Source organism: Mercenaria mercenaria, chromosome 13 (assembly GCF_021730395.1).
Source record: "Mercenaria mercenaria strain notata chromosome 13, MADL_Memer_1, whole genome shotgun sequence".
In the NCBI taxonomy this organism is placed as follows: Eukaryota; Metazoa; Mollusca; class Bivalvia; order Venerida; family Veneridae; genus Mercenaria; species Mercenaria mercenaria.
Genome location: NC_069373.1, coordinates 31263032 through 31278929, shown reverse-complemented (window position 1 = coordinate 31278929; position 15898 = coordinate 31263032). Strand labels below are relative to the sequence as shown.

The 15898-nt window shown below is 36.7% G+C and overlaps 1 protein-coding gene across 1 annotated transcript; it reads right to left on the bottom strand.

Annotated features, from left to right (window-relative positions):
- Positions 1-3220: 3220 nt before the first annotated feature.
- Positions 3221-15573, bottom strand: LOC128547866 (coadhesin-like). Its single transcript, XM_053521430.1, has 11 exons — positions 15343-15573; positions 12724-12817; positions 12062-12192; positions 10877-10970; positions 10458-10610; positions 9029-9199; positions 6568-6738; positions 6103-6276; positions 5036-5212; positions 4486-4617; positions 3221-3666 (listed from the first exon to the last, which is right to left on the bottom strand). The coding sequence occupies exons 1-11, from the start codon at positions 15556-15558 to the stop codon at positions 3590-3592; spliced, it is 1590 nt and encodes a 529-aa protein (XP_053377405.1). The 5' UTR covers positions 15559-15573; the 3' UTR covers positions 3221-3589.
- Between the last annotated feature and the right edge of the window lie 325 nt (positions 15574-15898).

The following is a 15898-nucleotide window of genomic DNA, read 5'->3' as shown; positions in this document are numbered from 1 at the left end:
ACCCTTGATGGATAGCAGTGTTACAGAACAGACAAGAAATTGACCAGTTACCTTTTGCTTGCAAGTGTGAAATATCTGACATCTGAGCTACAGATTTGGGTTTTTTGTCAACGGAATATTTACGTCGATTTCTATCAAATCCACAAATAAGTGGCAAAGTGATTGACTGGACAGGAATATGTTACTGATTAACAATGTTTCAAGCTCGACTGGTTTTGAACCACTAGGGGATTAAATGTATCGGGCACATCTGTACTTTATGGCGATCATGTGTATGAAATTTCACTGGAATCCTTTAAAATGTCAGAGTAGTTGGCTTTACATAAGTGGGAATAGCAACCACATGGTCCCCTTTTTGCCAATCCCAGAAAAAAATATGTCACACACATCTGCATTTCATATCAGTCCGTTTAGAATGTGAAGGTAGTCCACTGAACAAATTTTTCACATGGAGGGAAGGATAGGGACCCCCGAGTCCCCATCTTCTCTGCCCCAAAACACATTCTTGTCCATTTCAGAAAAAAAAATGCCATTTTGCAATTAGCAGGACGCCTCGGCCTTCCAAGTCCAATGTATTTAGCATGAGGAACATTATTATTGATACAAAATTAATAGTTTTAGGTGCATTGACTTTGTGTAGGTTTAAAATACTACACACTTAATATATAGATAGCTAAACAATAGCCTGAATGTGTACTACCACTATTAACCTTAGTGCGAGCAACAAGGCACCATTAAGGGTTTGACCTAAAAGTTACTGCTGAAGTCTGCACCCGGAGGACTAGTAAAAATCCAGTGCATGTATGTCGTCGTCTGTACCTGTATGAGATATATTATGAAATATGTGCCAATGGCAAGCAGTGAAATACTTCGTGGGGGTGCACAAATATCCAATGTGCAATTACAACGATGACCATGTGCAAGATTGAAGTAAGAAAACAAAATTTTGACTAGAGCAACAACTTAAAATAAATGACAGAGTTGTAAGCAAACAAAGGCGATAACAAATTTCGTCAAAACAGGACTCGTTGATTAGAGGAAGTGTTATATGAGATGTGGATGATAGCATGGGAACATTAAAACCACCGGCTGAAATTTTTTTTAAAAAAGCACATTTATCTGTGCATGCAAGCGAGAGAATTTTATTTTCTCAATAATGGAATCTTCGATGAGGATGTTCCCAAGAACTACATATCAATTTCATGTGCCCACTTTGAAAAACAACATAATTTCATCACAAATATTGGTCATTTTATTATCCAACCATAATATACACAAACAAATAAAACAGTCAAATATATACATATGTATGAGCAACTGATTACATGAACATTTTACATTCAATGACAATGCTAAATTATTTTTAAAGATATAGCCACAACACTTAAAATACATTTCAGTTAAACAAGATGGTCATAATGACCCTATATCGCTCACCTGTTAAACTTGGCCTTGAAATCTTCAAGATAAACATTCTGACCAAGTTTCATGAAGATATATTGTCATAAATGGCCTCTACAGTGTTAACAATCTTTTTCCCTTTATTTGGGCAATGACCTTGTTTTTGCCCCATGGCCAAGTTTCAAACTTGGCCTAGGAATCATCAAGATAAACATTCTTACCAAATTTCATGAAGTTAGGTTCATAAATATGGCCTCAAGAATGTTAACAAGCTTTTCCTTTGCTTTGTCTGGATGACCTAGTTCTTGATCCAATATGACCCAGTTTTGAACTTGGCAAAGAAATTATCAAGATAAACATTCTGACCCACGTTTCATGCAGATCTGGTCATAAATGTGGCCTCCAGGGTGTTAAAAAGTTTTTCCTTTGATTTGACTTGGTGACTTAGCTTTTGATCCCACATGACCCAGTTTCGAAGCTGGCCTAGAGATCATCAAGATAAACATTCTGTGCAAGTTTGTATCAGATCAAAGCATAAATGAAACCTCTATATAGCTGAAAGGGCCAAATAGAAAATTTTGCAGTTACTATAGGGCCCATGATGGAATTGAACCGGTTTTCGAAAGGAACCGAGATCTTTTTGTGACAAGTTGTTTGTAAGTCTGGTTAAAATCAAATGTAAAATGTCACTTCTATTGTGTTCACAAGGTAAAAATTTTAAAATTAACAAATTTTGGCTCTTTCATGGGCCATTACTCCTGAACCTGTAGTTGGATAACTCTGGAACCCATAATGGGATCTGGCCAGTTTTCGAAAGGAACCAAGATATACCAATACAAGCTGTGAATTAAAATCAATTGCAAAATATGGTCTGTATCGTGTTCACAAGCCAAAGTAGCAAATTTTGGCCCTTTAAGGGGCCATAACTCTGGAACCCATGATGGGATCTTGCCAGTTTTCGAAAGAAACCAAGATAATATGCCAATACAAGTTGCTTGCAAGTTTGATTAAAATCTATCGTGTTCACAAGATATTGTGGACGGACCAAGGGAGATCACAAAAGCTCACATTGTTACTATGTGACAGGTGAGCTAAAAAATCACAAAGAAATAGAAAACTACCAAAGTAAAATATGACTGTGACAGGTAAAACCTTGTAACATTTTTTGTGTAGTTTACAAATATTTCATAATTTATCATGTGTAATATATGTAAAGTTACAGATCTTCAACACAGCTATGTAGAACAAGTGAACAAAATGTGAAGGTGTCTAAGACTTGTAATGTCAAAATGTTGGTATACATTTATATCTCATTCAGTTATTATAGGTTATTAGCTTTGTATCGGGAAATATGCACGAGTTCTTCTGCGGAAATATTGCGCGACTTTAGGAGCGCAATATTCTTCCGCTGAAGAACGAGTGCATATTTCTCGATGCAGAGATAATAACCTTTTTATTACATACTTATCTACACCGATAAATATAATGCAAATATCATAAATGTGTTCAATATCCTGAATAGGATTGACAATACTGAACTAAATCGAAAAAAATAGTGCAACAGCACACACTGAATTACGTCACGCACCCGATATGAAATTCAGGCGTCAGTGTATGGAAAAATATTGACGTTTCCGGTACCAGTGTAACTTAACGGGGAATAGAAACGAGTATGTAATAAGTACTTTTATTAGTGTCTTGTGGTTATTATGTCATTTATGAACATATGGTTTGTAAGTAATTGATCTGGCTATGTGTGACATCTGTCAGAAGATTGTTTATTTTATTAAGAACATATAGCAAATTTATTTGCTACTGCAAATTTATTTGCTACTGTCCCACCTGGTCAAGCGCACTTTAGTTTGCAGGACTTGGTTTTATTCGTAAATATAGACATTCCTAAATTATAACTGACTTGTGTTTAAAACTCTGCTGCTTTTATGTATATAAACAGCATTAATTACCCTTGTTTCTTTTTTTCTGTGCATGATTTTATATGTCACTAAAATCACTACACGTTTACAGTGTTTCAAAACGCGTTCGCACCATCATAAACACTGTGAAAATTAAATACTTTGTGTTTGTTAAATGAATAGCTGCATTTCAAAAACCGGATAAGGAGAATGTCCCTGCGTGCAAATTTCACGAACAAACATTTCTTGGTAACGATGAAACTGTAATCTTAAAATCAACCATCAACATCTACCGACGGTGACTCTGGACATGGTACCTTCCCTGAACACTTCCTGGTCTCCAAATATTCACCTGTGAAAATAAGTACAACCAGAGCGTATTAGAAGTTCTTTATTATAATAAATACAATGTACATCGGTGAGGAAAAACTTAGCAGGATTCCAGGATGAAATAAATTGGGCATGTTGCGCCTTCAAGCTATTTCTAAATTTAAGGTACGGCACGAATCGGTGAATAATCTAAAGTAGGTTTCTACCTCAGTAAAAATTTGACAAAACTCTCCGAGTATTCGAAATTCAACCATTTGTAACTAGAGCTATCACTTAATCTGATTCATACATCAACTAAAAGCCTTGTTTGGAAAGATTGTAATGTATAGGTATATTATTTATTATATCTTTTGAATACTTTTTAACTACTGTTTCTACTTTTACTATTCACAGTCATAGACTGTTAACAACGTCAACAATTATCAAGAACAATAAGGGAGTTCATATAAATATATATGACAGACTAATGGTTCTTCCTTTCTTTTAACGGATTTTTTTCAAGTGAAACGGAGGGAAAATTGTGTCAAAAAAGCCACAGCTATGAGACTTGGTATGTGAAGTTATGTTATGATCCTAAAACATATTGTAAGGTTAAATATGTAATAAATTTTGGTTCCAGAGATGAGAGGTACACAAAGCGCGAAAATTTTGTTGAAACGAAAGGCATGGGAGATAATGGGATCTGGTATGTCATGTGGTTCTAAAAGCATTTTGTAAGTTTCAACGTGATGTATGCACTGGTTACAGATACTGGACGGGACAGAGACGGATGGCAAAACGGTGATTCTCAAACTCCACAAACACATTTTAGCGGGGAAATATACATGAAACATGACCCTACCTTCGCAGGTTTTGCCGCCATTTTGTGATGGTGGACAGTGACATGCCCTTGAACGTGTTTGTGTCGAAGTATAGCCGAGACACGTGGCACTACACGGAGACCAGAGTCCAAAATCACACCAACCGCCATCAACTACAGATAAAAAACACTATCCACAATTATCTGTAGATCTTTACATTAATTTTCATTATTCTGTCATAGTACTAGTTGTATGTTCATGGTGTAAAAGCTCATGTAGCTATTTAGTTTAAACATTTATCCCACAAATAAAGTATATATATATATATATATATATATATATGTCATACTGTGGTGAAAGCCAAACAGGAAAGGATAAGAATGGAAGACAAGTCTTATAGAATTCTCCTCCTTTGAGGACAAAATATAACTACGGGCATATCGAGCTGAATTTGTAATGGGACTAGGAATATAGTCGTAAAACGAGAGAAAATAAATCGTTATTTGTATGGTAGAATAAAAATGTTTACATAAATGTAGGAGATAAATTACGAAAATAATAAATAAATGCACATTGCTTAGTTATACTAACCAGGACAACCCTGTTCGTTCATGCATGATACACGTTCAACACTGCGGCCACGACACATGCGCCCTCTATTACGCGGCCGGGGATTGTCACAAACCCGGGTTCTGATGCGGTGACCGCGCTGGCATGGTGCAGCCCGACAACTTCCGAAGTCGCTCCATTCTGACCAGCCGCCATGTACTGAAACAGAATAAGTAATATGTTCACTGTGAAAAAATACCATGGAATAGTTTTGAAATGATGTACTTTAATTTAACCATTTCCCAGTGTTTGAAAACACAATTACACAATAATAAACCAAATCATTCAATTAATTCTTTTAAAGCGCACGAAATTTCTATGAATACCATTAAACATGCAGAAATGTAATGACTCCAATAGATGTTTAGCAAATTGTGAAAAATGAGGCATAGGGAGCTTTCCTTTCTATTTGGCAATACGACAGAAAATGAGTAAATATGCAAGGATGGTTGCATTAAAATCAACTTTAATTTGTGGATTTTTTCTTTACAAAAAATTCATCCAAAAGGCGACCTTAAAAATTAAAAACAAGAGCAAGGCAATGCGGAGTAATATACTCCCGAAGGTACGACCTTTGACCCCTAAATGTGACCTTGACTTTGAAGCGACTCATCCGAAACATGCGGTCTCACGTCATCTCAATGTTGTGAACATTTTTGCCAAGTTTTTTTAAGATCTTTCAAGAAGTTCAAGAGTTACAGAGCGGACACGAAACAAAGTCTTTCGCTCTGACCCCTAAATGTGGCCTTGACATTGAAGCGAGCCGTCCAAAACATGCGCTCTGCACATCGTCTCGATCACGGTGGTGAACATTTGTGTCAAGTTTCTTTGAAATCCTTCGATAGGTTCAAGAGTTACAGGGCGGACTTGAAATTGCTATCGGAGAGACGGGCACCGGCGTCATAACATAATTATACGTCCCTTTGGGCGTATAAAAAGCGTGTAATCTAACAATTTGATGCTGGATAGACGAGGGGTAATCGCAATGGCTCACCCCTGAGCATTTTGCGCTGATGTAAGCTAGATATTGTGCTGTTTATTTCTCTTACTTGGGCATGGTGTTCCAATATCACAGATATCAGTGTCCAGTTCAGACCCATCACAGTGTCGTCCTCCAAATCTAGGCGGTGGCCTATTACAAGCACGCGATCTCGTGCGTGCGCCTGTACCGCATGTGACAGGGCAACCAGACCATTCTTCCCATGTCGACCATCCTCCATGAACTGTAAGAAATACAAATTACCAACTTACATCTCGAACGGAACATTGGAGTACATATAACTTCTGATTTAAGGTCAGTCTTATCAGTGCAATTGTTCGTACATACTAATCCATGAGGAAAAAAAAATAACCACAAAAACAACCACAAAGCATTTTAGAGTCGTATAGTTGTGAATTGCATCGTATCATATACTCGCGGATTTATTTCTTTTATCACATACACCTTGCTGGATACGTGAGAATGGTTCGCACTAAAAGGTGCAATGACTTTAAGAACATTAATCTATATTTACTTGCACATTTCCGCCGTTCGCACCTCCTTGTTTCTACACTACCGCCATGGCACGGCCTCCCACCCCCAGCAGGAGCGGGACTGTTACACTCACGAGTCCTCGTCATCTCTCCTCGCCCACAAGTTCGACTACACATACCAAACCGTGTCCACTGGCCCCAGTTTCCATCAACTGTATATAACAAATAGCGACTGCATCGTTAGTACATATATAATAGTTTCCAAGCGACTTGCGGAGACTCGATTTAAAAGTTGCTATGGTCACACTCGCATTTAAAGATATGATGCTGTGCGATTTATAAAACAATATCAAAAATAATATTGAAAAAAATACAGATGTATCCTTACTGACTCAGATAGTCAATATCAGATTTAGTTTTGTGCGTTTTCATTAGGCTGATCGAAAGAAATACTTAGAAATCAGTAATTGGTATTTACAAGTGTTTTAATGATGTTTTGTTTATTTCGGTGCTCGTTTTTTATTTCATTTTTTTTTCTTCCCCACCATATCCTGCAGCATTCAAGATAATTATAGAATGTAAATAAGATGATTTAACCAATCCTGAACCAGTCAAAGAAATGACAACTCTTATTCGAGAACTGAATAAAGATCAATAAAGCAGTGTTTATTAGGTATCATTTACTAAATGTCACAGATTCTGAGAGGAGGGTGGGGGGTAATCTGCCCCACATACTTTCCGTTTACATTACTAGCATTTTGTTATCTACACGAGTGTCAAGTTATCATCCTAGAACTATATAAAGAGCCTCATGTTTTGGGCAAATAATTCTTCTTTGTATTTTTGAAAATGTTTTGATTAGAAACTGTCAGAGTTTTTTTAATTGCAGTAAACTACTTGTAATATGCAAACCAGTCGAATTAAATTCAGCGGTAAAGTATCATTACCTTATCAACATTAGCAAATAACTAAAATTACATTTATAACTTAAAATACTTCAATAAGACAGCAAAATAATCTTTAAAAAATAAATGCATGTCCTAAACATACCACCGTACGAATGCAACAAGACTTGAAATTTCACATATTTTCATCTACAAGGAAAATACCCCGACCTCTCCCGACCTCTACACTTCAGAATTTGTGCATTGCGAGATAACTTTCAGATAATGTATGACATGTATTTTACAGGTTTTTTTTTTTTCAAACTGTCGAGAGTGCGGCTATGATACAATGTGTTGGGCACATAAACGAAATTATGGTCAATATATCGCTAATAACATGTGTAAATAACAGACATGAAACCTTGGAATATTAATGAATAAAGGATGCTTGGATTATGTTGATTCATAAAGTTTTACACATATACCTTTAGGGTAATAAAAATATAATGGAATCATACGCTACATTTATATATGTCTGTACAAAAACAAATCATTCATTTAGCGCGTTTGAAGTTTCATTTCACCATCTGCGAATAATTTAAAACTTCAAGCTGTCTGGTACATGTATCTGGATCCTTCCATGTTCGAATGAGAATTACATAATGAAAGTTTTGAGTTTAATAAGAATCAGAAATTGTGAATTTTTCATTATTTAAAACATGAAATTTGGAGAAACTATCAACGCTTTCTTATTAATTAAGATTTTGTTTAAACTTTGTAGTGTGTGAAAACGACACAGTGACTTTTCTCGTTTTCTATTAAGTTTCCAGTATCAGAAACCTCATAACTTACAAAGATAGCAACTAATTATAACAACAATATAAATTCTACGTTGGTAAAACCGATCAATTTTAAAATATGTAATTTCTAATGGAAACCCAATCTTTCCAGCTGGAGATCCACTTCGATTTTCATTCACAACCATTGATACCTCTAAAAGTATTCTTTGAAACTAACTTAAACAATAGAATTTCGAATCATATATCACATGATTAGGGTTTTTTTTTTTAAATCATGTGACAAACCAATTTAAATACATAATTATAGAACGCACGCAAAGATTGATCTGTACTACCACGTGATAAGCCAGAACCTGCGGCCGAAGCATTTATTTTAAGACTTTATCGTTTTATTGCATGATAACAATAATAATTAATAATAAAACCCTTGCACATAATCAAAAATGTAGACAACAATCTCTGACTGATATTGACCACCTGTCTAGGTATTAGATATACATATAGCAACAAAAATAACATAGACTTTCAATACTAAATAAAACATTTATTAAAAATACATCCACAAGAAGTGCTGCATAATGCCTGCATTACGTAGAATCAAACAAAATGTTTCATTACCGGAATTTATTTCATACAAGTTCATGCGTTTCAGGTTTCGACAAACTTGTATCAAAGACGACATAAGAACTGATCGATTTAAAAGTGTTTTCATTATAAATCAACTAGCTCATGCCGTTGGCATTAATGAATTGATTCGAACTGATTTCAGCCATAGGTTCACAAACATTAAAAACTGTGAATATGAATTTTAATTTTACCAGCACACGGCTCCTCATTGCACGATTCTTCGTCTAACACTGGTCCTTCACAATCTTCGCCGCCGTGCATAGGCCTCGGGTTATTACAGAACCGCTCTCGCCGCCGGATGCCGACGCCACAAGACGCCGTGCACGTCATCCATGTCATCCATTCACCCCAGTTACCATCGACTGTAATATAAACAGTTAACTTGTCAGTGCTCATATTGATAACTTTCAAAGCGAAGAAAGACACCACAATATAATTATATTAATATAAAACAACAGAAAACTATACCAAACTGATACCAAAAATTGGTGGAACACATGTACCTGGTTTTCATAAAAATGGAAAGCAATTCAACTTAGAAATATCAAGAGTATCAATATTTCCTTTGAAATCATACAATATTTAGGCAGCCAGAACGAACCTTCAAGACATACGCCAGGCTTATCTGGTAAAGGTGTTTAATAACATTTTCTCTGACAAATAAAACAGTATATATATTGCTATTCTTTCTTTGTTACCGTTTTTTTGACAATATTTCAGTTATGTAGCGGCGGGTAGTTAACCTAACAAGTGTTCCTGGGTTCTGTACCAGTACAGACCTGTTCTCTGCAAGTAACTGCAAACATTCCCGCATGGATTAGAGGTGGAGGAAGAAATGTCTTCAGATATATTGTCTTTTCAAATCGCCACGGTGAACAAACGCCTGGTCCGGGGATCGGACTCGTAACCCTATGATCCGCGAATCTGAGATTTCCCTATCGAGCGAAGCGGGCGGCAGCTTTTTTTATAGACAAAATAAAAATGCTACAAAGTCCAGCCATACTGGGCGTATAGAACACTTTGTGTAAATTGGATATCAGACAAATAAAGCGTAAAAAGAGCAGTCGCCAATTTCCTCCTGACGACCCACGATTCTATTATACGTGATGCTAATGAAATTGATTCCCAGAAGGTTTGTACATAATAGAAGTTATTTTATTTGTTCGCGGCTGTTTGCTTGATTAAAGTAAGCAAGAAATCTAGTTAATGGGCACTGAAGTATCATCACTGTCCATGTTAGTTTGATTAAGCGGTCAGTCGATAGAAAACAGGTCACAATAAGTTCTATTTTGTCTTTATGCATGCTACACATAGTCATGGCGTATAGGTTTCAATTAACAATTCGATAGTATGTACAGAACAAGAAAGATATCAAATTATTATAGCTCTGACAACATGGAAGTGGAAAAAAAAGTTAAAAATTTAAAATAAAAACACTGCTTTTTATCACAGAAACTCATTCCACTGCATGAAGGTTGATCAGCCTAGACCGAAATGGTCAACCATAAACTATGCTAAAATCTATGAAATTATTTATAGATTTCAGTAATGTCATGGCAATATATTGTGTATAATATATAAGGTTTCTGTTTCTTTTCGTATAATTCGACATTGGCTTACTTGGACAATAGTAGTGGACGATACACGGCTCAGACTGTATGCTCAACCCTCCGGTCTCCTCACAGCTACTGCACTCCCGGTATCGTGTCCGCCAGCCAGTCCCACAGGTTGTGCTGCAATCACCCCATGGTCCCCACTCGCCAGACGACTTTTCTAAAATAATAAAATGAGAATAATGCTTGCCGTAAGCTGACATCTTGTCAAAGAAAAATTTCATGCTATCAAAGGATTTTAAATAGTTCTGAGTATACAAATCTAGCAAAAAGAAAAAAAAAAGATTCTGGAAAAATGCTTTAGGAAATGTTTTCCAAAAGGGGCGACCCTTTTTTATTGTTATTCCATTTATGTTAAAATATCCGTAAAGCTTTATAATGAATCAACGTAGCTGTAATAAATATTGTCGAGATAACAAAAATGACCTGTTGTTGTTGTAGGTAATGTTGTTATATATCCACGTGATTTCTTCCATTCAATACATGACATGCACGTGTATCTGTTCTTCCCTTTTCTGTCCTGTAAAACATATGGAATACCCAAGTTATTATATACAGCAACACAACAAACTTCTTGTATACATTGAAAATCTCCAGAATATTTATGAAAAATAAATGAGCTGTACCATGAGAAAACCAACAGACCAGCATGGTTCCAGACCAGCCTGCACATGCGCGCAGTCTGGTCAGAATCCATACTGTTCGCTTTCAAAGCCTATTGCACTTAGAGGAACCGTTAGCGAAAAGCATGGATCCTGACCTGACTGCGCGGATGCGCAGGCTGGTCTGGATATATGCTAGTCGCAAATGCGCTACGTTGGTTTTCTCATGGTGCAGCTCTATTGCATCAGTTATATACACCTTAAGACTTAAACACGAATAACAAACAAAAGTTGCTTGCAAAACACCTATGCCTTCCTAGCCCCAATGACGGCCTGTCCAATTTCCGGTCATGAGATCATACGACCTTGCCCTTTCACTTACTGACCACCAACAAAATCAGGTCATCTACTGATCATAAGCAATCATCCTCAGAAGTTTGAAGGTTGTAGGCAAAAGGACTCTTAAGTTTCTGAGCGGAAACCGTTTTCAATCTCAGTATGACTGCGTTTGAATCTACTGACCCCCTCAACTCGTCTAATGTCCACGGGCAAACAACCTATAAAGTCTGATTACTGTTGGCCAAACCGTTTTAGTGATTGAGTGGAAACCGTTTTTCAGTCTCAAGTTCATTGCGACCATGGCCTTTGATCTACTGTTAAAAATATACAAGAACAATTGTTTGCTGACAACAGGTCATCAACCTTTGAAGTTTGACGACTGTAAGCCCTAGCATTATCTAGCTCTTGGCCGGAAACCAAAGGTCTACCGACAGACAGAGACCGTCAGGCAATCAGCTAAAAAAATACCATAAATTACTAGGTGTAATCTCGAGAAATTAAGCTTTCTAAATTGGTTCATCCGATTCTCCTTTTTACTGTGTCGAGTATCTCAGATTCAAGATCTCTCAAAGTATTTCAATACTTTCGAATCAATCTAGAGCCATCGAATTTCTTCTTCATTCCATTCACATTTTGAATAACTACATGTATATATGTATACGATAGTTACCAGTCCTACAGTTGTTAACCCGAGTCCTGGACCAAAACAACAGTCCTCTGCGGTGGACACTTTGCGCTGTTTGATTGGACCTCCACATACTTGCTGCTTCTTTCGGAACTTACGGAAACAATGTACATCCTCTTCAAAATATATTATATAATATTTCAGTTAAATAGTAAACTTTTATAACAACATATATATATATTTGAGCCGTGCCATGAGAAAACCAACATAGTGGATGTGCGACCAGCATGGATCCAGACCAGCCTGCGCATCCGCGCAGTCTGGTCAGGCTCCATGCTGATCGCTTTTATAATCTATTGGAATTGGAGAAACTGTTAGCGAACAGCATGGAGCCTGACCAGACTGCGCGGATGCGCAGGCTGGTCTGGATCCATGCTGGTCGCACACCCACTATGTTGGTTTTCTCATGGCGCGGCTCATTTGTTCTATGTCAGGCATTGAATTTGTAAAGATTCACAAAATATTCATGAAATGTCTGAGAAATTTTATGGCTTAGTTTTAACACTAAATATATGCATATTTATTAAAATGCTATAAAAATCAAGATATTAAAATCAACATTGTAGGAGAAAGGGCTATTTGACTGTTTAATAGCAAAGAAGTTCCACAATGGTAAGAAATCAAAATGAACAACATTTTGCAAATACCTGGTAAAGATGTTGTTGTATCAGGGTCCTTATCTTTTTGTCTTTCCCATTCTTTACATGATACACATGTATATTTGTTCTTCCCCAGTTTATCCTGTCATAAACGGTAGTATTGTTATAGTTATTCTATCATAAATGGTAAGAATTGTTATAGCTTATCCTTTCGTAAATGATAGAATTATTAGTTTGTCCTGCCATAATGAGCTCGTACAACACGAAATGTCCCCCTTGATGCATTCAGTAATTACACAAGAAACAGAAATTATTTGGTCACTGTGCATTGGACGTTTGAAATACAGACCTATGGGTTATTTACCAGTCATATTAAGTAAACTCCGTATCAAATGTGATCTTAGACTGAAGCATTCTCTTGTTATTCGGCAAAAAGTTCCACAGTTCTGTGACCTTGACCTTTGACCTACTGACCTCAAAATAAACAGGGGTCATCTGCTGGTCATGATCGACCTCTCTCTGTTAAGTTTCGTGATCTAATAGGCCCAATCGTTCTCAAGTTATCATCCGAAAACGGTTTAACTGTTCCGGGTCACTTTGACCTTGACCTCTGACTTCAAAATCAATAGGGGCCATCTGCTGGTCATGATCAACATCCGTTTAAAGTTTCGTGATCCTAGTCCCAAGTGTTCTCAAGTTATCGTCCGGAAACGGCTTAATTGTTCCGGGTCACTATTGCCTTGACTTTTGATCTACTGATCAAATAGAGATCATCTGCTGCTCATGACCAACCTCCGTATTAACTTTCATGATCCATAGGCACAAGTGTTCTCAAGTTATCGTCCAGAAACGGTTAACTGTTTTGGGTCATTGTAACATTGACCTTTGACCTAATGACCTCAAAATCCTAAGGGGTCATCTGCTGGTCATGACCAACCTCTATATCAACTTTCATGATCCTAGACCAAACGCGGCATTTTTGAGTTATCATACGGAAACCTGCAATAGGGATCATCTGCTGGTCAACCTTTCTATCATGATCCTATAGGCCCAGGCGTTCTAGAGTTATCATCCGGAAGCTGATTGGTTTACGGACAGACAGACCGACAGACCTACCGACCGACCGACCGACATACCGATCGACCAACATCTGCAAAACAATATACTCCAATGTTCCAACGACGTATATAATTATGTAATAATATGTTGTTAAATGTCCAATATTTCAAGATCATGATAAATCCTTTACACATATTGTTCAAATATGTTATCAAGATTTGGAGTTTAATTCACCATAGGCCTATACCTAATTAAATCCGACATCTTTGTTCTTTTCCTGATCACATGTGTTAAAGCGCTGTTAAATAATTGGAGGATAAATTCTTGACCATTATCTGGTAAAGGAGTTAAAATTCTATCCTATATTTAGAGGACAAATCTTTGACCGGCCTTTATCTGACCAAGTGGGTTAAAGCACTATCCAGTATTTGAGGATAAATCTGTTCAGATGTATAAAAAGCTAAGTAACATTCTTACTTTTATCTGTTCAGATGTGTAAAAGCGCTATCCAACATTTTGTTACTTACATTTGTTCAGTATAGGTAAGAGGTTCTGATAACCGGGCGGAGCCCGGTTATCAGAACGTCTTACCTACTTATTGGCAAATATGTGGGGGTGAAGAAATCTGACCTTCCTAATTAACCATGAAATTGCTGTTGTCAAACAAATTTGTGTCTTCAGAGGTAAGCTGAGTGTGAATTCCATCATTTATTTTGTCTGTAATTTGGAGCCAAAACAGATGTGAATGTCTAGCAAAATGACGGACTGTTTTCAGTTTGTTTCAAAGGATTATGTTGAGCAAAGAATTAAAACAGTTATTTGTTCCCTAGCTAGCTCTTTTAGTGAAATGTTTAATTAAATATTTTCACACTTCATAATATGTCGTATGTCACTGCATTCCTGTAAAGTACACCACAAATAATTGAGTCTGATAAATAAATTGCCTTTATCACTTGATTGTGGTCTTATCATGACCTTCCCAATTAAACCTGTCAGTTAAAAATTATGAAATAAGAACCGGGTTCTTACTGAATTTTTGGGGAAACATGAAGAACACACCATTAAGAAGCAGTTTGCCAATAAGATGCGTAAAACGCTATCCAACATCTGTTACTTATATCTGTTGAGACGTGTAAAAGCGCTATATCCAATATTTGGAGGATAAATCCTTTACCTTAGGCTATAACTGTTCAGATTTGTAAAAGCGCTGTCCAATATTTGGAGGATAAATCCTTTACCTATTACTGTTCAGATTTGTAAAAGCGCTGTCCAATATTTGGAGAATAAATCCTTTACCTATTACTGTTCAGATTTGTAAAAGCGCTGTCTAATATTTGGAGGATAAATTATTGATTTTAACTGACCAATGTGTATAGCTGGAGGATAAATCATTGATCTTTAGCTGACCAAAAAGTTCTACCCAATATTTGAAGGATAAATCTTTTTAATGAGTAAAAGCGCTATCAAATATTTGTAGGATAAATCATTGACTTTGAGGGCTATCGAACGTTTTAAACCTCAGTTTTTGGAGGATAAATATTTTGACTACACCTATTCAATGTATTTCATGATTGGGTAAATCGACAAAACTTGTTGAAGTGTGCTTACCAATGTTTGGAGTGTAAATCCTTGGCCTATATCTGAGCAACATTTGTCAGGACTGGGCAGACTCTTTCTCTTCACCAATCCTCCACAGTTATTGTTCTTCGCTCGAAACTTTTTGAAACATGAGAAATTACCTGTAAATTCATTAAAAATATCAAGTGTGTAAAGATTGCGAGAAGTTCGACATTCGACATTGGCATAGAGAACGGCATTTGACATTTAAAGCGTGAAGTTGGCAAGAAGATAAACATACCATATCTGACATTCGTAACAAAAACGACATTGAACATTCAAACCCAGAACGACATTGGACATTCGTTTCAAGAATGGCATTGGACATTCCAATCCAGAACGACATTGGACATTCGGAACAAGAACGGCATTGGACATTTGAACCCACAACGGCATTATATATTTGAATCCGAAACGACATTGACATTCGAATTGAGAAGTACATTGGACATTTGAATCCAGAACGACATTGGACATTCGAATCAACAACGATATTGGACATTCGAACCCACAATGACATTGGACATTTGAAACCAGAGCGGCATTG